We start from the raw sequence: 23,997 nt of genomic DNA, 5'->3' as shown, positions 1-23,997 counted from the left end.
GTGCCGTGGTTTGGACCTCAGACCTTCACTCTGATCCCACTGGGTGACTTTGGCAAGGCACGCTCTCTCAGCCTCAAGAGGCGAATCCCCTTTGAATCCACCATGGGTCGCCCCCAGTCTGAAATGACTTGAAGACACACAACAACAACAACAATCCTAATGAGTCATTAATTATAGTTCAGTATTGTGAGCTGATGCAGGATTCCAGCCATTATCTCTCGCCAATGGTTTGTTTTATTTCTCATCGTCAACTATATTTTGATTTTTTTTCCACGAGGAGGGGTAAATAGAGCAGAGCCTGTGTCCCCCCCCCCTCCCCCGGTCGCCCTATGCTTTCCTTTGGGGGGGGGGGGAGGGGGAGGGGTGGTCTGCAATGCATATCAAAATCTCCTCCTCAGGTTCATTTCAATATCTGAGCAGCTGGTTTCCAGGGCAACGCAATCTTTTCATCAAAGCCACTGGCAAAACCGTTGGGATCCAATATTGTTTCCTTGGCATCTTGTCAAGACTGTCATTGGGCGTCCAAATTATGTATGCCATGCAATATTTATGCGTGCGCCCATTTAAATATGCAGCGCCCTGCCGGGGGATGTATGTATGTATGTATGTATGTGCTGCACACACATGCGCTCGCGTTGACACAAAGGCATGTGTCGCATGTGGCGTCCGTGCCAGCCGCCGACACGGCCAGTGAGCATCGCTGGGTCCGTGCCCAGGCCAAGAGACAAAGCAAAGCCACCGAAGTCTAAGGTTCTGCTTTGGTGATGTGAAAGTGTGATGGAAGTACCAATTCGGTGGCCCATGTGGGTCCTGAGCCAGCCACGGCTCCCTAACTGTGTCCCCTGCTCCTCCTCTTTGGCGAGCATCACTGAGTCTGTGCCCAGGCTTTCCTTCCACCATCCAAGAGATAAAGCAAAGCCACAGGCCTGCTTTGGTGATGTGAAAGTGTGATGGAAGCACCAATTCGGTGGCCCATGTGGGTCCTGAGCCAGCCACGGCTCCCTAACTGTGTCCCCTGCTCCTCCTCTTTGGCGAGCATCACTGAGTCTGTGCCCAGGCTTTCCTTCCACCATCCAAGAGATAAAGCAAAGCCACAGGCCTGCTTTGGTGATGTGAAAGTGTGATGGAAGCACCAATTCGGTGGCCCATGTGGGTCCTGAGCCAGCCACGGCTCCCTAACTGTGTCCCCTGCTCCTCCTCTTTGGCGAGCATCACTGAGTCTGTGCCCAGGCTTTCCTTCCACCATCCAAGAGATAAAGCAAAGCCACAGGCCTGCTTTGGTGATGTGAAAGTGTGATGGAAGCACCAATTCGGTGGCCCATGTGGGTCCTGAGCCAGCCACGGCTCCCTAACTGTGTCCCCTGCTCCTCCTCTTTGGCGAGCATCACTGAGTCTGTGCCCAGGCTTTCCTTCCACCATCCAAGAGATAAAGCAAAGCCACGGGCCTGCTTTGGTGATGTGAAAGTGTGATGGAAGGACCAATTCGGTGGCCCATGTGGGTCCTGAGCCAGCCACGGATCCCTAACTGTGTCCCCTGCTCCTCCTCTTTGGCGAGCATCACTGAGTCTGTGCCCAGGCTTTCCTTCCACCATCCAAGAGATAAAGCAAAGCCAGAGGCCTGCTTTGGTGATGTGAAAGTGTGATGGAAGCACCAATTCGGTGGCCCATGTGGGTCCTGAGCCAGCCACGGCTCCCTAACTGTGTCCCCTGCTCCTCCTCTTTGGCGAGCATCACTGAGTCTGTGCCCAGGCTTTCCTTCCACCATCCAAGAGATAAAGCAAAGCCACAGGCCTGCTTTGGTGATGTGAAAGTGTGATGGAAGCACCAATTCGGTGGCCCATGTGGGTCCTGAGCCAGCCACGGCTCCCTAACTGTGTCCCCTGCTCCTCCTCTTTGGCGAGCATCACTGAGTCTGTGCCCAGGCTTTCCTTCCACCATCCAAGAGATAAAGCAAAGCCACAGGCCTGCTTTGGTGATGTGAAAGTGTGATGGAAGCACCAATTCGGTGGCCCATGTGGGTCCTGAGCTAGCCACGGCTCCCTAACTGTGTCCCCTGCTCCTCCTCTTTGGCGAGCATCACTGAGTCTGTGCCCAGGCTTTCCTTCCACCAGCCAAGAGATAAAGCAAAGCCACGGGCCTGCTTTGGTGATGTGAAAGTGTGATGGGAGCACCAATTTGGTGGCCCATGTGGGTCCTGAGCCAGCCACGGCTCCCTAACTGTGTCCCCTGCTCCTCCTCTTTGGCGAGCATCACTGAGTCTGTGCCCAGGCTTTCCTTCCACCAGCCAAGAGATAAAGCAAAGCCACGGGCCTGCTTTGGTGATGTGAAAGTGTGATGGGAGCACCAATTTGGTGGCCCATGTGGGTCCTGAGCCAGCCACGGATCCCTAACTGTGTCCCCTGCTCCTCCTCTTTGGCGAGCATCACTGAGTCTGTGCCCAGGCTTTCCTTCCACCATCCAAGAGATAAAGCAAAGCCACGGGCCTGCTTCGGTGATGTGAAAGTGTGATGGAAGCAACAATATGGTGGCCCATGTGGGTCCTGAGCCAGCCACGGCTCCCTAACTGTGTCCCCTGCTCCTCCTCTTTGGCGAGCATCACTGAGTCTGTGCCCAGGCTTTCCTTCCACCAGCCAAGAGATAAAGCAAAGCCACGGGCCTGCTTCGGTGATGTGAAAGTGTGATGGGAGCACCAATTTGGTGGCCCATGTGGGTCCTGAACCAGCCACGGCTCCCTAACTGTGTCCCCTGCTCCTCCTCTTTGGCGAGCATCACTGAGTCTGTGCCCAGGCTTTCCTTCCACCAGCCAAGAGATAAAGCAAAGCCACGGGCCTGCTTTGGTGATGTGAAAGTGTGATGGGAGCACCAATTTGGTGGCCCATGTGGGTCCTGAGCCAGCCACGGCTCCCTAACTGTGTCCCCTGCTCCTCCTCTTTGGCGAGCATCACTGAGTCTGTGCCCAGGCTTTCCTTCCACCAGCCAAGAGATAAAGCAAAGCCACGGGCCTGCTTTGGTGATGTGAAAGTGTGATGGGAGCACCAATTTGGTGGCCCATGTGGGTCCTGAGCCAGCCACGGCTCCCTAACTGTGTCCCCTGCTCCTCCTCTTTGGCGAGCATCACTGAGTCTGTGCCCAGGCTTTCCTTCCACCAGCCAAGAGATAAAGCAAAGCCACGGGCCTGCTTTGGTGATGTGAAAGTGTGATGGGAGCACCAATTCGGTGGCCCATGTGGGTCCTGAGCCAGCCACGGCTCCCTAACTGTGTCCCCTGCTCCTCCTCTTTGGCGAGCATCACTGAGTCTGTGCCCAGGCTTTCCTTCCACCATCCAAGAGATAAAGCAAAGCCACGGGCCTGCTTTGGTGATGTGAAAGTGTGATGGAAGGACCAATTCGGTGGCCCATGTGGGTCCTGAGCCAGCCACGGATCCCTAACTGTGTCCCCTGCTCCTCCTCTTTGGCGAGCATCACTGAGTCTGTGCCCAGGCTTTCCTTCCACCATCCAAGAGATAAAGCAAAGCCAGAGGCCTGCTTTGGTGATGTGAAAGTGTGATGGAAGCACCAATTCGGTGGCCCATGTGGGTCCTGAGCCAGCCACGGCTCCCTAACTGTGTCCCCTGCTCCTCCTCTTTGGCGAGCATCACTGAGTCTGTGCCCAGGCTTTCCTTCCACCATCCAAGAGATAAAGCAAAGCCACAGGCCTGCTTTGGTGATGTGAAAGTGTGATGGAAGCACCAATTCGGTGGCCCATGTGGGTCCTGAGCCAGCCACGGCTCCCTAACTGTGTCCCCTGCTCCTCCTCTTTGGCGAGCATCACTGAGTCTGTGCCCAGGCTTTCCTTCCACCATCCAAGAGATAAAGCAAAGCCACAGGCCTGCTTTGGTGATGTGAAAGTGTGATGGAAGCACCAATTCGGTGGCCCATGTGGGTCCTGAGCTAGCCACGGCTCCCTAACTGTGTCCCCTGCTCCTCCTCTTTGGCGAGCATCACTGAGTCTGTGCCCAGGCTTTCCTTCCACCAGCCAAGAGATAAAGCAAAGCCACGGGCCTGCTTTGGTGATGTGAAAGTGTGATGGGAGCACCAATTTGGTGGCCCATGTGGGTCCTGAGCCAGCCACGGCTCCCTAACTGTGTCCCCTGCTCCTCCTCTTTGGCGAGCATCACTGAGTCTGTGCCCAGGCTTTCCTTCCACCAGCCAAGAGATAAAGCAAAGCCACGGGCCTGCTTTGGTGATGTGAAAGTGTGATGGGAGCACCAATTTGGTGGCCCATGTGGGTCCTGAGCCAGCCACGGATCCCTAACTGTGTCCCCTGCTCCTCCTCTTTGGCGAGCATCACTGAGTCTGTGCCCAGGCTTTCCTTCCACCATCCAAGAGATAAAGCAAAGCCACGGGCCTGCTTCGGTGATGTGAAAGTGTGATGGAAGCACCAATATGGTGGCCCATGTGGGTCCTGAGCCAGCCACGGCTCCCTAACTGTGTCCCCTGCTCCTCCTCTTTGGCGAGCATCACTGAGTCTGTGCCCAGGCTTTCCTTCCACCAGCCAAGAGATAAAGCAAAGCCACGGGCCTGCTTCGGTGATGTGAAAGTGTGATGGGAGCACCAATTTGGTGGCCCATGTGGGTCCTGAACCAGCCACGGCTCCCTAACTGTGTCCCCTGCTCCTCCTCTTTGGCGAGCATCACTGAGTCTGTGCCCAGGCTTTCCTTCCACCAGCCAAGAGATAAAGCAAAGCCACGGGCCTGCTTTGGTGATGTGAAAGTGTGATGGGAGCACCAATTTGGTGGCCCATGTGGGTCCTGAGCCAGCCACGGCTCCCTAACTGTGTCCCCTGCTCCTCCTCTTTGGCGAGCATCACTGAGTCTGTGCCCAGGCTTTCCTTCCACCAGCCAAGAGATAAAGCAAAGCCACGGGCCTGCTTTGGTGATGTGAAAGTGTGATGGGAGCACCAATTTGGTGGCCCATGTGGGTCCTGAGCCAGCCACGGCTCCCTAACTGTGTCCCCTGCTCCTCCTCTTTGGCGAGCATCACTGAGTCTGTGCCCAGGCTTTCCTTCCACCATCCAAGAGATAAAGCAAAGCCACAGGCCTGCTTTGGTGATGTGAAAGTGTGATGGAAGCACCAATTCGGTGGCCCATGTGGGTCCTGAGCCAGCCACGGCTCCCTAACTGTGTCCCCTGCTCCTCCTCTTTGGCGAGCATCACTGAGTCTGTGCCCAGGCTTTCCTTCCACCATCCAAGAGATAAAGCAAAGCCACAGGCCTGCTTTGGTGATGTGAAAGTGTGATGGAAGCACCAATTCGGTGGCCCATGTGGGTCCTGAGCCAGCCACGGCTCCCTAACTGTGTCCCCTGCTCCTCCTCTTTGGCGAGCATCACTGAGTCTGTGCCCAGGCTTTCCTTCCACCATCCAAGAGATAAAGCAAAGCCACAGGCCTGCTTTGGTGATGTGAAAGTGTGATGGAAGCACCAATTCGGTGGCCCATGTGGGTCCTGAGCCAGCCACGGCTCCCTAACTGTGTCCCCTGCTCCTCCTCTTTGGTGAGCATCACTGAGTCTGTGCCCAGGCTTTCCTTCCACCATCCAAGAGATAAAGCAAAGCCACTGGCCTGCTTTGGTGATGTGAAAGTGTGATAGAAGCACCAATTCGGTGGCCCATGTGGGTCCTGAGCCAGCCACGGATCCCTAACTGTGTCCCCTACTTCTCCTCTCCGTCCCAGGCTCCGAGTGAGTACGAAACCAGTCCCGAGCAGCTGTTCTACCGCATTGCCCATCTGAACCGGGGGCAGCAGTACCTGCTCTGGGTGGCGGCCGTGACGTCTGCCGGACGGGGCAACCTCAGCGAGAAGGTCACCATCGAGCCTGCGGGGAAAGGTTTGGCTCGGGACGATTGGGGGTTACAGGTGCGTGGGCCGGGAATTCTAGAGCAGAGCAGCCTCGCTCACCAACCGGTATCTTTTGTCTCCAGCTCCGGCCAAGATCATCTCCTTTGGTGGCACGGTCACCACCCCGTGGATGAAGGACGTGCGCCTGCCTTGCAACTCTGTTGGGGAGCCGACCCCGGCTGTGAGGTGGACCAAGGACAGGTGAGGAGCTGGAGGAAGGAAAGAGGGAGGGAGGGAAGGGAGTGCTGCCTCCAAACCACAGGTGTGACCTCCACCTTCATCACGCCACACCTGCATTGCTTCACTCGGGGCCGCCTGGTATGCTTTGCAGCTTGAGTGTGATCTTGAACTCGTTGCTGAGCCTGGAACTCCAGATTTCAGTGGTGACCAGGGGAGCATTGCACAGTTAAAACTTGTGTGCCAACTGTCGCCAAGTCAACTGTCGCCAAGTCAACTGGGAAGTCTACCGTCACCAAGTCAACTGGGAAGTCTGACTTGGCGACGGTAGTCCATGCTCTGGTTACATCCCATATAGACTACTGCAACACTCTCTATGTGGGGTTGCCTTTGAAGACTGCTCGGAAGCTTCAAATGGTCCAGTGTTCGGCAGCCAGGTTGCTAACAGGAGCGGCACTCGGGGAGCATACCACTCCTCTGTTGAGCCAGCTCCACTGGCTGCCAATTTGGCACAATTCAAAGTGCTGGCTTTAGCCTATAAAGCCCTAAATGGTTCTGGCCCAGCTTATCTATCCAAACGCATCTCCCCCTATGAACCCACTAGGGATTTGAGATTGTCGTCAGAGGCCCTGCTCTCGATCCCACCTGCTTCACAAGCACGTCTAGTGGGGACGAGAGACAGGGCCTTCGTAGTGGTGGCCCCTCGGCTGTGGAACGCCCTGCCTGCAGATATCAGATCGGCCCCCTCCTTGCTGGCGTTTCGGAGGAAAGTGAAGACCTGGCTGTTCGAACACGCATTTGATTAAACCGTGTAATTGAACATAGGAATACGGAATAATGGATGACGAGACTGGATTCTGATTTTACTGTTGAGGGGCTCATGATTGTTATACGGATGTTTAATGATTTATGTTACAATTGTTTTTAATTGCCCTAGACTTGTGTCGTGATGTTTTGTATTGATGTTGTTCACCGCTTTGAGTCACCTGAGGGCTGAGAAAAGCGGTATATAAATAAAGTAAGTAAATAAATAAATAAATAAATGCTTCTTCCTCTGCAGTGATGACTCCGCCATCCCCGTGGCAATGGACGGACACCGCCAGATCCAGGGCAACGGGACCATGATCCTGCGCTCCGTGAAGGCAGAGGATTCCGGATACTACACCTGCACGGCCACCAACACCTGGGGCTTTGACACCATCATTGTCAACCTGCTGGTACAAGGTGAGGCACTGGGTGCGATTTCGTATACAATTTTCCTGCTTCTTGGCAGAAGATTGGACTGGATGGCCCATGAGGTCTCTTCCAACTATGATTCTGTGGGTACAGAGGCAACATGTGGGCACACCTGTGGGCTTGGGTTGGCCTGGTACAAGGTGAGGTATTGGGTGCGATTTCGTATACAGTTTTCCTGCTTCTTGGCAGAGGATTGGACTGGATGGCCTATGAGGTCTCTTCCAACTATGATTCTGTGGGTGCAGAGGCAACATGTGGGCACACCTGTGGGCTTGGGTTGGCTGTGGGGCTGAGGAGGCAGGCAGCACTCCTTTGGTGTTCTTTGTGTCTACATGCCTGGCTGCCTCGTGCCAGGCTTGGTCTGGATCCCAGCGAGGCTCACCCATTCCTTGCTTTGTTCCAGTTCCCCCAGACCAGCCGCGGCTGACCGTGTCCAAGACGTCGGCGTCCTCCATCACTTTGGCTTGGATCCCCGGGGACAACGGTGGCAGCTCCATCCGAGGTTTGTAGATTTAGCACGTCGCCCTTGTTCATTCTGGGTGCCCATCTAATAATAATCATAATAATAATACTTTATTTGTACCCCACTACCATCTCCCCAAGGGACTCAGTGCAGCTTACCTGAGGCCAAGCCCACAACACATCAATAAACAAAAGCGATAACAATAATCAATACAAAACATTGTATTGTCGAAGCCTTTCATGGCTGGAATCACTAGGTTCTTGTGGGTTTTTCGGGCTATAGGGCCATGTTCTAGAGGCATTCTCTCCTGATGTTTCGCCTGCATCTATGGCAAGCATCCTCAGAGCTAGTGAGGTCTGTTGGAAATAGGAAAATGGGTTTATTATATATCTGTGGAATGGCTGGGGTGGGGAAAAGAGCTCTTCTCTGCTGGAGCTAGGTGTGAATGTTTCAACTGACCACCTTCATTAGCATTTGAAGGCCTGGCTGAGCCTGGGAAAATCTTTTGTGGAGAGGTGTTAAGATGTGCCTGGTTGTTTCCTCTCTGCTGTTTTGCTGTTGTAATTTTAGAGTTTTTTTAATACTGGTAGCCAGAGAAGCCATTGAAATCCACAAGCATGTGGACAATTTCAACAGAAAGGAAGAGACCATGAAAATGAACAAAATCTGGCTACCAGTATTAAAAAAACTCCAGAATTACAACAGCAAAACAACAGAGAGGAAACAACCAGGCACAGATTAACACCTCTCAGCAAGAGATTTTCCCAGGCTCAGCCAGGCCTTCAAATGCTAATGAAGGTGGTCAGTTGAAACATTCACACCTAGAGAAGCCTCCCACAAGGATGATAAAACATCTGGATGTACCCTGGGCAACATCCTTGCAGACGGCCAATTCTCTCACACCAGAAGTGACTTGCAGTTTCTTAAGTTGCTCCTGACATAAACAAAACAAAACACCTTGTGGGTTAGCAAAATCATCTCCTGACCCATCTTCAGCCCCATTTCCTCTCTCATGGAGCCTTGTACTTGGATGGAGAGATCTGCTCTCCAGCCCCTTCCCCGCACGGCCTTTCTGAGATTTCCCTGCAGATGCTCTTCTGCTGCTCCGGGAGAGCAAAGGGACCCCTTCCTCTGCGCTTTCGTGATCGGCCCAGGATCGGGGCCCCATTTGCCAGGCCTGTGGGGCTCCCAGGGAAACAGCTGCAGCCCTAGCAAGAGGAGGGGGGGGGGCGGGAGGAAGGAGCCTCTGCTCTGCAATTAATTAAAAGCATGGAAGTAATTACAAGCTCGTGTCCCTAGCTAGCAGCTCTCACTCCAGTGGCTTGATTGGTTTCCTTTTAATTGGATTAGAACCGCTGAAAACAAACCAGGGAGGACCCCGGACTGCCAGGGCGCCTGCAACGCTAGGGCCGGGCATGTGCCATAGCGCCTCCCCCTCCAACACCACCCCACAACAGGGTCTTTTCCTTTGAAATGGGGGGTGGGGCAGGGGGGGCTTGTGCTTGTCATCCCAAGTCAAGCAGGGGGGCAGCGTTGCCCTAGAATGGAATGGAGAATGGTGCTGAAAAGGAGCTGGGAGGGTGGGTGGGTACCTTGGACAGCTCCGCTGGGAGGAAGTGGCCAAACATGAGGGATTGAGGATACGGGACATGCACAAAACCACACACACACACACACGCAAACACATATACACACATATATACTAATACAGTGGTTCTCAACCTCCCTAATGCCACGACCCCTTAATACAGTTCCTCATGTGGTGGTGACCCCCAACAAATTATATTCATGACAACTTCACAACTGTAATTTTGCAACCGTTATGAAGCCTAATGTAAATATCTGATAAGCAGGAAGTATTTTCATTCACTGGACCAAATTTGGCACAAATACTCGATACGCCCAAATTTGAACACTGGTGGTGTTGGGTGGGGGATTGATTTTCTCATTTGGGAGTTGTAGTTGCTGGGATTTATAGTACACCTATAACTCTGAACTCCACCAACGATGAAATGGAACCAAATGAACCAAACTTAGCACAAAGAACTCCATGACCAACAGAAAATACTGGAAGGGTTTGATGGGCGTTGACCTTGAGTTTTGGAGTTGTAGTTCACCTACATCCCGAGAGTGCTGTGGACTCAAACAATAATGGGTCTGGACCAAATTTGGCATGACAATCAATATGCCCAAATGTGAACTCTGCTAGAGTTTGGGGAAAATAGAACTTGACATTGGAAGTTGTAGTTGCTGGGATGTGTAGTTCATCTACAATCAAAGAACATTCTGAACCCCACCAAGGATAGAATTGGGCCAAACGTCCCACACAGAACCCCCATGACCAACAGAAAATACTGTGTCTTTGGTGACCCCTCTGACACCCCCTCACGACCCCTCCAGGGGTCCTGACCTCCAGTTTGAGAAATGCTGCACTAATATATACAAACACAAAAAACATATACACAGACTGGGTCACAACAACACATGGCAGGGGACAGCTAGTATCTATCTATATACAAATGTTCTGTGCGTAATGAGTCCCTTAAAACAAAAGAACTAATGAACAAAATCACACCAAATTTGGCAACAAAACATCTCACATCAAAAGGAGTGACCAGCACTCAAAAAATTATGATTTTGTCATTTGGGAGTTGTAGTTGCTGGGATTTATAGTTCACAGGGAGGAGGGAGCAAGCTTGTTTTCTGCTTCCCTGGATACTAGGACACGGAACAATGGCTTCAAAGTACAAGAGAGGAGATTCCATCTGAACATGAGGAAGAACTTCCTGACTGTGAGAGCCGTTCAGCAGTGGAACTCTCTGCCCCGGAGTGTGGTGGAGGCTCCTTCTTTGGAAGCTTTTAAACAGAGGCTGGATGGCCATCTGTCAGGGGTGCTTTGAATGCAATATTCCTGCTTCTTGGCAGAATGGGGTTGGACTGGATGGCCCACGAGGTCTCTTCCAACTGTAGGATTCTATGATTCTAGCTACAATCAAAGAACATTCTGAACCCCACCAACGATGGAATTGAACCAAACTTGGCACACAGTTCTCCCCTGACCAACAGAAAATACTGGAAGGGTTTGGTGGGCAGTGTCCTTTGGTTTTGGAGTTGTAGTTCACCTACATCCAGAGAGCACTGTGGACTCAAAAATGATGGATCTGGACCAAACTCTACACGAAGACTCAATATGCTCAAATGTGAACACTGGTGGAGTTTGGGGAAAATAGAATCTTGACATTTGGGAGTTGTAGTTGCTGGGATTTGTAGTTCACCTACAATCACAGAACATTCTGAATCCCAACAACAATAGAATTGGGCCAAACGTCCCACACAGAACCCCCATGACCAACAGAAAATACTGTCTTTGGTGACCCCTCTGACACCCCCTCATGACCCCTCCAGGGGTCCCGACCTCCACATTGAGAAATGCTGCACTAATATATACAAACACAAAAAACATATACACAGACTGGGTCACAACAACACATGGCAGGGGACAGCTAGTATCTATATATATATAAATGTTCTGTGCGTAATGAGTACCTTAAAACAAAAGAACCTATGAACGAAATCACATGAAATTTGGCAACAAAACGTCTCACTACACATGGAGTGACCAGCACTCAAAAAAATATGATTTTGTCATTTGGGTGTTGTAGTTGCTGGGATTTATAGTTCACCTACAATCAAAGAGCATTCTGAACCCCACCAACGATGGAATTGAACCAAACTTAGCACACAGTTCTCCCATGACCAACAGAAAATACTGGAAGGGTTTGGTGGGCAGTGTCCTTTGGTTTTGGAGTTGTAGTTCACCTACATCCAGAGAGCACTGTGGACTCAAAACAATGATGGATCTGGACCAAACTCTACACAAATACTCAATATGCCCAAATGTGAACACTGGTGGAGTTTGAGAAAAATAGAATCTTGACATTTGGGAGTTGTAGTTGCTGGGATTTGTAGTTCACCTACAATCACAGAACATTCTGAACCCCACCAATGATAGAATTGGGCCAAACCTCCCACACAGAACCCCCATGACCACCAGAGTGGGCCACAGCAACACGTGGCAGGGGACGGTTAGTAAATAAATAAATAACTGGCTTGGCTTTGCAGGCTTTGTGCTGCAGTACTCCGTGGACAACAGCGAGGAGTGGAAGGACGTCTTCATTGCCTCCTCCGAACGCTCCTTCAAGTTGGAGAGCCTGAAATGTGGGACGTGGTACAAGGTGAAGCTGGCGGCCAAGAACAGCGTTGGCGCTGGGCGCATCAGCGAGATCATAGAGGCCAAGACCCACGGCAGAGGTATGGGGGGGGGGGGGGCTGGCATGCAAAGCAGGGCTCTGGAGGGAGGGGGCGCGAATTGGCTAGATGTCAGGGGTGAAGACCCAAGAGAGCACAGGATCCACAAATCAAGACCTTGGAGCTCTGTGGCATTTCTTTGGAGAGTCTCTCCTACTTTGGGCATTTAAGCAGCAGTGACCACCAAAATTAAGAATACAAGAAGTCTGTGATGATGCTCATATGGAAAGCCATGTGGGATGGAGAGCAACCAGGGCCAGGGCCTGGACCTAAAAGGCATCATCCCCTTGGTTCTTGTGGGTTTTTCGGGCTATATGGCCATGTTCTAGAGGCATTTCTCCTGACGTTTCGCCTGCATCTATGGCAAGCATCCTCAGAGGTAGTGAGGTCTGTTGGAATTAGGACAATGGGTTTATATATCTGTGGAATGGCTGGGGTGGCGCAAAGAGCTCTTCTCTGCTGGAGCTAGGTATGAATGTTTCAACTGACCACCTTCATTAGCATTTGAAGGCCTGGCTGAGCAACAACAACTATAAAACTTGCACCAGACATGCGAAAATAATTACGAAATAATTACGAAATAATTATGAAACAATTACGAAATAATAACGAAACAATAACGAAATAAATTGAAAAAATTGTTTCAAATCTAATTTACTCCTCACACTATTCCTGCATGGCTCAATATCGGATCGTAAGCTAATTTAAATACGAATTAATAACGAATTACGAAATTAACAAATGAAACCGCCCAGCCCTACTGGCTACCAGTATTTAAAAACTCTAAAATTACAACAGCAAAACAGCAGAGAGGAAACAACCAGGCACATCTTAACACCTCTCAACAAAAGATTTTCCCAGGCTCAGCCAGGCCTTCAAATGCTAATGAAGGTGGTCAGTTGAAACATTCACACCTAGCTCCAGCAGAGAAGAGCTCTTTGCCCCACCCCAGCCATTCCAGATATATAAACCCATTGTCCTATTTCCAACAGACCTCACAACCTCTGAGGATGCTTGCCATAGATGCAGGCGAAACATCAGGAGAAAATGCCTCTAGAACATGGCCCTATAGCCCAAAAAAAACCCCACAAGAACCTAGTGATCCCAGCCATGAAAGCCTTCGACAATACATTCATCATCCCCTTCTTTTCTCCTGCAGAGCCCTCCTTCAACAAAGACCAGCACCTCTTCACCCACATCAACTCCACGCACGCCAGGCTCAATCTACAGGGTTGGAACAGTGGGGGCTGCCCCATCTTGGCCATCGCGCTGGACTTCCGGCCCAAGGGCACCTGGGCTTGGCAAAGCCTGCGCGCCAACTACTCCAACGAGGTCTTCCTGACGGAGCTGCGGGAAGCCACCTGGTACGAGCTGCGCATGAAGGCCTGCAACAGCGCCGGCTGTGGCAACGAGACCATGCAGTTTGCCACGCTGGACTACGACGGCAGTGAGTGTTGGGGTCCGGGAGTAGATGGGGAAGGGGACTGGGAGGCCCTCCCCCAGACACAGTCCCTGAGCTGCTTCTTCCACCCTAGGCACCATCCCACCCATCAAGTCTGCTCAGGGGGAAGGAGACGATGTCAAGAAGCTCTTCACCATCGCCTGCCCTGTCATCTTGGCCACTTTGGGCGTCGCCTTGCTCTTTGTCGTCCGGAAGAAGCGCAAGGAGAAGCGGCTGAAACGGTTGAGGGGTGAGTGTGTGAGGCGAGGGGTGGGCTCTGGCCTTGGGGTTCCTTCCACAGAGCTCTCTCCCCTCTCCCCACTGGAGGAACAAACATGAGCATTGGCCAACAGACACGAGCATTGGTCAACAGACATGAGCATTGGCCAACAGACATGAGCATTGGCCAACAGACACGAGCATTGGTCAACAGACATGAGCATTGGTCAGCAGACATGAGCATTGGCCAACAGACATGAGCATTGGCCAACAGACACGAGCATTGGCCAACAGACATGAGCATTGGCCAACAGACATGAGCATTGGCCAACAGACACAAACATTGGCCAACAGACATGAGCATTGGCCAACAGACACGAGCATTGGTCAACAGACATGAGAATTGGTCAACAGACATGAGCATTGGCCAACAGACATGAGCATTGGCCAACAGACACGAGCATTGGCCAACAGACATGAGCATTGGCCAACAGACACGAGCATTGGTCAACAGACATGAGCATTGGTCAGCAGACATGAGCATTGGCCAACAGACATGAGTATTGGCCAACAGACACGAGCATTGGCCAACAGACATGAGCATTGGCCAACAGACATGAGCATTGGTCAACAGACACGAGCATTGGCCAACAGACATGAGCATTGGCCAACAGACATGAGCACTGGCCAACAGACATGAGCATTGGCATGCGGCAGATGGGAGCTCTGGATGGAAGAAAGGGGAAGTGGGCTGATGTGGGGGTCCCAGGGGAAGGTCCTGTCCTGCCTAGAAGTGGGGATGCCATGTCTCTGAAAGAGTAAGGGGAGAGAGTAGGAGCTGCCCATGCACCTTCCATGCAACTTTCTGGAGCAGCAAGACGGGCGCATTTTCCTTAGGGTAGAACATGGTCGCCCTACCAACCTCTCCCCACTTCTGGTCTAAGTTCTGGTACAGGAAGGGGTGGGCATGGAGGGGAGTTCACCACCTCTAACTTTCCCCCACTTTCTCCCCTATTTCAGATGCCAAGAGTTTGGCCGAAATGCTCATCAGGTGGGTGACCCGTTCTCCTGGCTGTTTTTGGATCTGCGTGGGGCACATTGGTGCAAGTGGTGCGCTCTCAATGCGGTTGCCCTCCTGGCATCCATGGGCACTGTGTGTGTGTGTGGAGAGGGGGTCTGTCTCTGCCTCTGCTGCATTCTCAATGGGCCTCCCCACCCCTTCCTCTACTTTGCAGCAAGAACAACCGGAGCTTCGACACTCCGGTAAAAGGACCCCCGCAAGGCCCTCGTCTGCACATCGACATCCCCCGTGTTCAGCTCCTCATTGAGGACAAGGAAGGCATCAAGCAAATCGGTGAGTAGCGGTCAACTGCCTCTCTTTTGCCATGGCTACCTTACGGACATGAGAGCAGCCTGGGCTTGGGGGAGGGTCTGTACAGAGCCCACAAAGCTAAGCATCCCACCCACTTGGCATGCCTTCCATGTGTGGCCACCTCCCTGGACCAAACCTGCACCAAACGCTCCCACCTTGGGATGGTGGCCGTCTCCTGCACTCAGGTAGTCCTCTCGTTCTCATCCAGGAGATGACAAGGCCACGATACCCGTGACGGACACCGAGTTCAACCAGGCGGTCAACCCACAGAGCTTCTGCACGGGCGTTTCCTTGCACCACCCAGCACTCATCCAGAACACAGGCCCCCTGATCGACATGTCCGATATCCGCCCCGGGACCAGTAAGTGTGACAGCCTGCCTCCAGATGATTCAACATTCTGGAATTATCCATTTGTGGCTTCTTCCTGGAGGCTCTCCACCCTCATGAGATGCAGTGAGGAGGTGGTGGTAGCAGTGGGAAGGAAGAGTGGCCCACTGACTGCAGAAGGAAGCCATTTCTGGGTGGCTCCTTCTGTCCTTTGCACCATGCGATGACTGTGGTCTCTCTTGGGAGAACATCCAGGTTGCCTGTGCATAGGATGTCTGTGCACATACATCTTTACATGTACCATGAAACAGACTAAAGATGTGGTAAGCACATGGGATGACTGGCCCTCCCTGAAGATGGGGAAATATGGGAAAGAACAGTGTAAGACAGTTCTCTCCAGTAAGTGATTTTGAATGGGTTGTGTAAGTTTTTCAGACGGTCTGGCCATGTTCCAGAAGCATTCTCTCCTGACGTTTCGCCTGCACCTGTCAGGCATCCTCAGAGTTTGTGAGGTCTGTTGGAAACTAGACAATTGGGGTTTATATATCTGTGGAATGATGTCCAGGGTGGGAGAAAGAACTCTTGTCTGCTTGAGGCAAGTGCAAATGTTGTAGTTGACCATCTTGATTAGCATTTAATGGCCTAGCAGTTTTCAAGGTGTGGCTTCTTACTGCCTGGGGGAATCCTTTGTTGAGAGGGGATTAGCTGTCCCTGTATTGTTGAAGGCTTCCATGGCCGGAATCACTGGGTTGTTGTAGGTTTTTTGGGCTGTCTGGCCATGTTCTAGCAACATTCTCTCCTGATGTTTTGCCTGCACCTATGTTAGGCATCCCCAGAGATTGTGAGGTCTGTTGGAAACTAGATAATTGGGGTTTATATATCTGTGGAATGATGCCCAGGGTGGGAGAAAGATCTCTGTCTGCTTGAGGTGGATGTGAATGTTTCAGTTGGCCACCTTGATCTTCATTTAATGGCTTAGCAGTTTTCAGGGTATGGCTTCTTACTGCCTGTCATGTTGCCAGGGCTCTGCCTTATTTAAGTAGAGATGAACCAAACCCCCATTTTTATCAAACAGTTTAATTAAAACAGCACTTACTTGCTGGCTGTTTTTATACTCCAAAATATAAAACACAAAGATAGCTACAGAATAAACAAAAACTGATCGCAAAAATAATTTCGTAGTCAAAAGGGTCCGGTCCAATGGTCAAATGCCGAGAGTTCAATAAACAAAGTCCAGGGATCAAGAGTCTATACCATAGTCAAAAGCCAGTCCAAAGGTTCAAGGTTCCAGGATTCCAAGATTACAGGAGACAGGTCGGGATACCGAAAATCCAACAGACCTGGGGGGAAAACCAGCAGCATCCACCACCAAAATACAACAGATACTTTTCTCCCAAAGATCAGTCTCAAGGTTAGCTCCTTAAATCCAGGAACACCCAGCTGCAACCCATCTCCTGCACACCTCCACCCCTCATTGCTTTCACCCATGAACTCCCACTTACAGATTACCAAACCCTCTAGAACGAATACTCACATTAAACCTTCCATCACCAACCATCAACAGCAGAACATATGACACTGCCTGGGGGAATCCTTTGTTGAGAGGTGATTAGCTGTCCCTGTATTGTCGAAGGCTTCTATGGCCAGAATCACTGGGTTGTTGCAGGTTTTTTGGACTGTCTGGCCATGTTCTAGAAGCATTCCCTCCTGACGTTTTTCCTGCACCTATGGCAGGCATCCCCAGAGGTTGTGAGGTCTGTTGGAAACTAGGCAAATGGGGTTTATGTATCTGTGGAATGAAGGCCAGGGTGGGAGAAAGAACTCTTGTCTGCTTGAGGAAAATGTAAATGTTGCAGTGGACCACCTTGATTAGCATTTAATGGCCTAACAGTTTTCAAGGTGTGGCTTCATACTGCCTGGGGGAATCCTTTGTTGAGCGGTGATTAGCTGTCCCTGATAGTTTCGTGTCTGGATTTTGAATGGTTTCTCCATCCATTCTAGTCATTAGGAACACCTTTCGGGGGTCAATCTAGATTGCAAAGGTGGGTCACTCATGGTCACCTGCACCTCAGTTGTAAGATGCAGAAAGGCTTCAGAAAAGCTGGAGAGGTTCAAGCAGAGGCTGAGGCCCTTTCAGGGTGCATCTGTGGGGAGATGGGTCTCAAGGGATCCTAGCGGGGAGATGCTTTGTCTTTGGGGCTGACACCCCTCCCCACCTCTCCTCTGCCAGACCCCGTTTCCAGGAAAAGTGTGAAATCTGCACACAGCACCAGGAACAGATACTCCAGCCAGTGGACCCTCACCAAGTGCCAGGCCTCCACTCCCGCCCGCACTCTCACTTCCGACTGGAGGACTGTGGGCTCCCAGCATGGCATCACCGTCACGGAGAGCGACAGCTATAGCGCCAGCTTGTCCCAGGACACAGGTGAGCTGCGAGGGGCATTCCGGAGTGAGTGTGTCACGTGGAGTACTCCACGTGGCGCCCCAAAGACGGTCTTCCTTTTCCTTCCCCAGACAAAGGGCGAAACAGCATGGTCTCCACAGAGAGCGCCTCCTCAACTTACGAGGAGCTGGCGCGCGCCTACGAGCACGCCAAGCTGGAGGAGCAGCTGCAACACGCCAAGTTTGAGATCACAGAGTGCTTCATCTCGGACAGCTCCTCGGACCAGATGACCACCGGCACCAACGAGAACGCGGACAGCATGACTTCCATGAGCACCCCTTCGGAGCCCGGCATTTGCCGCTTCACCGCTTCACCCCCCAAGCCGCAGGACAGCGACCGGGGCAAAGGGGTGGCGGTGCCCATCCCTCACCGCGCCAACAAGAGTGAGTTCAATCAAACTGTTAGAGATTGTCCCAGTATGACCACGGCAGGTGGAGGTGGACTTGGAGCTTCAAGGACCTTTTGCTCCTGCCATGGTGCTGTTGCTTCACACACTTTCTTTAGCTAGAAGTGGGGAGGGAAACATAGACATTGGGGGTGGCACCTACCTGGCCAACATGAGAGGGAATTAGGAGAAGCCACTCAGGAACCAGGACGAGTGGAGCACCCATGTTCGCTGCGGGACTGTGCCAACTCCATCTGTACCACCCCATTTCCCTCTTGTTGCCCCTATAGCAGTGGTTCTCAACTTTCCTAATGCCGTGACCCCTTAACACAGTTCCTCATGTGGTGGTGACCCCCAACCAGCAAATTATTTTGCTCCTGTTATGAAGCATAATGTAAATATCTGAAGTGCAGGATGTATTTTCATTCACTGGACCAAATTTGGCAAAAATACCCGATACACCCAAATTTGAACACTGGTGGTGTTGGGTGGGGGATTGATTTTGTCATTTGGGAGTTGTAGTTGCTGGGATTTATAGTTCACCTACAATCACAGAGCATTTCAAACTTCACCAAAGATGGAATTGAACCAAACTTGGCACACAGAATACCAATTACCAACAGAAAATACTGGAAGGGTGTGATGGGCACTGGAGTTTTGGAGTTGTAGTTCACCTACATCCCGAGAGCAGTGTGGACTCAAACAATAATGAATCTGGACCAAATTTGACATGAAAATCAATATGCCCAAATGTGAACTCTGCTGGAGTTTGGGGAAAATAGACCTTGACACTGGGAGTTGTAGTTACTGGGATTTATAGTTCACCTACAATCAAAGAGCATTCTGAACTCCACCAAGGTTAGAATTGGGCCAAACTTCCCACACAGAACCCCCATGACTAACAGAAAATACTGTGTCTTTGGCGACCCCTCTGACACCTCCTCGCAGCCCCTCCTGGGGTCCCGACCCCTAGGTTGAGAAACGCTGCCCTATAGCCCTTTCCCTGGAGGATGATTCATGGTGGCAGCTCACCTTTCAAGGGACATGGGTTGCTGTAATGCTTCCTTAGGCCTCCTCTTCCATCTTTGGACTCAATAGGAAATAATAATAATAATAATAATAATATTGGGAAGCAACTGGAAAAGCTTACACGATATGAGGATTTAAAGATCAAACTACAAAGACTCTGACACAAGCCAGTCAAGGTGGTCCCAGTGGTGATTGGCACACTGGGCGCAGTGCCTAAAGACCTTGGCCTGCACTTAAAAACAATCAGCGCTAACAAAATTACCAAAAGGCCACCCTACTCAGATCTGCAGGCCTGTAGCGAGGGGGTGGTTTTAGGGGTTCAAACCCCCCTGAAATGTTTCAGATTTTTTTAAAAAAACCTGGTTTACTCATTAATTTTAACTGGGTAACCAATTCCCCATGCTAAGTCTATGAGATGCAAAAAATTAAGAGTCCCCCCAGAACTGTAAGCACTATCTCAAGCAAATATTGACAATTTATTCACACTGTCATTACTTGCAGCAATAGCCGATGTAGCAAAGCAACCAAGTTGGGGGCCAGACTTGGTGGAGGTGGTTGACAAGGGCAGAGCTGCAGGCTATTGAAGGTTGCTCTGCCCCCTGCTGTGCTCTTTGCTTCAGCGTGAGCTAGGAGGCAGGTTTCAACCCCCTCTCCCCGAAATTTTCAACCCCCCCCCGAAATTTTCAAACCCCCCCCCCGAAATTTTCAACCCCCCTGCCGAAATTGTCAACCCTCCCCGAAATTTTTTTCTGGCTACGGCCCTGCAGATCTGCATGCATTATTTGCCAATACCGAGGAAGCTCTTCTCTCACGCCCACCACCATCTTAGGGTCGACTGGTGGGGACGAGGGATTTAGGCCTGCATCAATAGGAGCCTAGTGTCTAGGTCCAGGGAAGTCATGCTCCCCATGCTCTATTCCGCTTTGGTTAGACCACACCTGGAATATTGTGTCCAATTCTGGGCACCACAATTCAAGAGAGATATTGACTCTAAGCTGGAATGTGTCCAGAGGAGGGAGACTAAAATGATCAAGGGTTTAGAGAACAAGCCCCATGAGGAGCGGTTTAAGGAGCTGGGCATGTTTAGCCTGAGGAAGAGAAGGCTGAGAGGAGATATGATAGCCATGTATAAATATGTGAGAGGAAGCCACAGGGAGAAGGAAGCAAGCTTGTTTTCTGCTTCCTTGGAGACTAGGACGCAATGGAACAATGGCTTCAAACTACAAGAGAGGAGATTCCACCTGAACATGAGGAAGAACTTCCTGACTGTGAGAGCTGTTCAGCAGTGGAACTCTCTGCCCCAGAGTAAGGTGGAGGCTCCTTCTTGGAAGCTTTTAAACAGAGGCTGCATGGCCATCTGTCAGGGGTGATTTGAATGCAATATCCCTGCTTCTTGGCAGAATGGGGTTGGACTGGATGGCCCATGAGGTCTCTTCCAACTCTTTGATTCTATGATTCTATGAGAGGGCCTTCTCGGTGGTGGCCCCTCATCTCTGGAAAACCCTCCCCAGAGAGAAAAGACAAGCCCCGTCACTTGCCTCCTCCCACAAGGACGTGAAAACTTGGTGGTTCCAGAAGACTTTTGGAAATGATTAACCCCAGGACTCTACCTGGCTATTAGTTAGGTCCCCGCTCTGTATTCTACACACTCCCCCGGCCCTTTGCTACTAGCCCTGGTCCAGCCCTATTATAGCTGGGTTGTTGTAGGTTTTTTCGGGCTATATGACCACGTTCTAAAGCCATTCTCTCCTGACGTTTCGCCTGCATCTATGGCAAGCATCCTCAGAGGTCGTGAGGTCTGTTGGAACTAGGAAAAAGGGTTTATATATCTGTGGAAAGACCAGGGTGGGACAAAGGACTCTTGTCTGCTGGAGCTAGGGGTTAATGTTTCGACTGACCACCTTGATTAGCATTTGATAGCCTGGCAGTGCCTGGAGAAAACTTGTTGAGAGGCGATTAGATGTCCCTGATTGTTTTCCCTCTGCTGTTTTGCTGTTTTAATTTTAGAGTTTTTTTCAATACTGGTAGCCAGATTTTGTTCATTTTCATGGTTTCCTCCTTTCTGTTGAAATTGCCCACATGCTTCTTGTGGATTTCGATTATAGCTATTTAGCAAGCCCTGGAAATGAAGAGCCCCAGGCACCACCCTGGCCATTAGTTAGAGCTTTGTCATGCACTTTACCCACTTCCCTGGGTCTATGTTTTCTCCATTGGTTATGCAGCAGACCTTGGAAATAAATAGCTCCAGGTCCCACCTTGACCATCAGGTCGGCCATGCTTGCACTTGACCCACTTGCTGGACCCTAGTCGACTTTGTCGTACTAGCCCAGCCCGCTCATAGTTGGAATCTTGACCATTGGAAGCTGAGCTGCCCAATATAATTAGTACTGAATTGTTTTTTAAATTTTAAATGTGTACGATTGGTATATAGTACTATGTTTATGTTTCCTATAATGACTTTTTGTATGTTTTTATGTCGGCAATTGCAATGCTTTACTATGCTGGAAATTCTCTTGCGCCCCCTTGTGGAGATAGAGCAGTATATAAACAAAGGTTTGTTTATTTACACAGTGTTCCTTCACTTATTGCGGGTGTTACGTTCCAGGACTAACCGCGATAAGTGAAAATCCGTGAATTAGGGACGCTATATTAATATAGGGCTTGTTCTCCAGACCCTTGATCATTTTAGTCACCCTCCTCTGGACACGTTCCAGCTTGTCAAGATCTCTCAACATCACACAGTCCTAGGCACTTGGAAGTTTTCGGCGTGTGTTCAATACAAAAGCCAGCATCGTGATCATGTTTGTTGTGGACTCTTATTGTTATGCATCAGATAATAATAATAATAATAATAATAATAATAATAATATGGAGCCCCTGGTGGCGCAGTGGGTTAAACCCCTGTGCCGGCAGGACTGAAGACCGACAGGTCGCAGGTTCAAATCCGGGGAGAGTCGGATGAGCTCCCTCTATCAGCTCCAGCTCCTCATGTGGGGACATGAGAGAAGCCTCCCACAAGGAGGATAAAAACATCACATCATCTGGGCGTCCCCCGAGCAACGTCTTTGCAGATGGCCAATTCTCTCACACCAGAAGCAACTTGCAGTTTCTCAAGTCGCTCCTGACACGACAATAATAATAATATTTTTTCAAATGTTGTTACTTAGTGTTACTAATTAATTAATAGGAGCCCTGGTGGGTTAAACCGCTGAGCTACTGAACTTGCTGACCAAAAGGTCGGTGCTTCAAATCTGGGGAGCGGGGTGAGCTCCTGCTGTTAGCCCCAGCTCCTGCCAACCTAGCTATTCGAAAACATGCAAATGTGAGTAGATCAATAGGTACCGCTTATGCGGGAAGGTAATGGCACTCCATGCAGTCATGCCAGCAACATGACCTAGGAGGTGTCTATGGACAACGCTGGCTCTTTGGCTTAGAAAAGGAGATGAGCACGACCCTCCAGAGTCAGATGCCACAAGACTTAATGTCAAGGGGAAACACACACAAAATCTTTTGTGTGTTATTGCTTATATGCTTATATGTTCCTGACACGACAAAATAATAATAATAATAATAATAATAATAATAATAATAATAATAATAATGTTTTTATTAATACCCCACCACCATCTCCCAGAGGGACTTGAGGCGGTTTACAAAGCACTCAAAGGTGCAAACACATAAAATGCAAAAATTGTTAATCCCCCACCACTCAAAAAATACCAAAATCAGCCCCAAAACAAACACCCCCTAAAGGACAACTGGTCAGGGAATTGGGGAGGGGGGTGTTGTGGCTACGGAAGTGCCCGAGTCCCTTGGGAAGCTCTTCACCTTTTCCTTCTTCTTCCTTTGACAGGCGATTACTGCAACCTGCCCTTGTACATGAAGTCGGAGACCTTCTTCCGCAAGCCGGACCTGCACGAGCCGTGTCCGGTGGTGCCGCCGCGCGAGGCCTCCATCCGCAACCTGGCTCGGGCCTACCACTCGCAGGCGGCCAGGCACCTGACTTTGGACTCTGGTGGCGCGAGTGGCGGCAGCGGCGGCGGCAGCAAGACTGTGGTGGTGCCGCACGCGAGCGCAGCCACAACCACCTTACCTCAGAGAACGCTCGCCATGCCAGGGCCGCCGGGCGCCACCGCCCCCTCCGCCCCTTCCGCCCCCGCGGCCGCCGCCGCCCCCACCATCACCGCCCCCACCGCCGCCGCCGCCACCGCCCCTGCCTCGGCCCCCACCTCCGCCCCCGCGGCGGCCACGGCGCCCACCCCCGCGCCCGCGGCCGAGTCACGCCTGCCCCACCAGACCAAGATGGGGGGCTCCAGGGACTCGCTACTAGAAATGAGCACGTCCGGCCTCGGCCGATCCCAGAAGCCCGGAGCCGGCGCCTACTCCAAATCCTACACGCTGGTGTAGCGGCGGACGGGACAGAAGGCGGCAGAGACTGGGCTCTTTCCCCTAGTTATTTATATTGAAATAAATGAAGCTCTTGTACAGAAAGGACCTTTTTTGGTATAAATGAACCTATTTTCTTCTCCTCCCAACACAAGGGGAACGTGATGGCGGGAGCCGAGCGCCCGGGAAACGCCCTCCGCGGCGTCTGGGCAGAGGCCCCCAGTCTGCGGCAGCGGCGACCCCCCTCCCCCCCCCCTGGCGGTTTTGAAGCGATTTCTTGGAGACACTGCATGTTGTTTTACTGTTTGGGAGACCGTGGGAATTTGCATCTGCCTCT

The 23,997-nt window shown here is 51.2% G+C and overlaps 1 protein-coding gene across 1 annotated transcript in view; it reads left to right on the top strand.

Annotated features, from left to right (window-relative positions):
* DSCAML1 (DS cell adhesion molecule like 1) overlaps positions 1-23,768 on the top strand; it is a 154,076-nt gene extending 130,308 nt beyond the window's left edge. The window contains exons 21-33 of the mRNA XM_067470822.1: positions 5,709-5,862; positions 5,957-6,074; positions 7,111-7,274; positions 7,690-7,788; positions 11,872-12,060; positions 13,217-13,504; positions 13,593-13,748; positions 14,738-14,768; positions 14,953-15,071; positions 15,298-15,450; positions 17,648-17,842; positions 17,932-18,243; positions 23,128-23,768. Of these exons, the coding sequence (XP_067326923.1) occupies positions 5,709-5,862; positions 5,957-6,074; positions 7,111-7,274; positions 7,690-7,788; positions 11,872-12,060; positions 13,217-13,504; positions 13,593-13,748; positions 14,738-14,768; positions 14,953-15,071; positions 15,298-15,450; positions 17,648-17,842; positions 17,932-18,243; positions 23,128-23,681 (2,532 nt within the window). The 3' untranslated portion in view covers positions 23,682-23,768. The remainder of the gene's footprint in view (positions 1-5,708; positions 5,863-5,956; positions 6,075-7,110; positions 7,275-7,689; positions 7,789-11,871; positions 12,061-13,216; positions 13,505-13,592; positions 13,749-14,737; positions 14,769-14,952; positions 15,072-15,297; positions 15,451-17,647; positions 17,843-17,931; positions 18,244-23,127) is intronic.
* Positions 23,769-23,997: the final 229 nt, after the last annotated feature.

Source organism: Anolis sagrei, chromosome 7 (assembly GCF_037176765.1).
Source record: "Anolis sagrei isolate rAnoSag1 chromosome 7, rAnoSag1.mat, whole genome shotgun sequence".
In the NCBI taxonomy this organism is placed as follows: domain Eukaryota; kingdom Metazoa; phylum Chordata; class Lepidosauria; order Squamata; family Dactyloidae; genus Anolis; species Anolis sagrei.
This window is presented reverse-complemented; position numbering and strand designations above follow the sequence as displayed.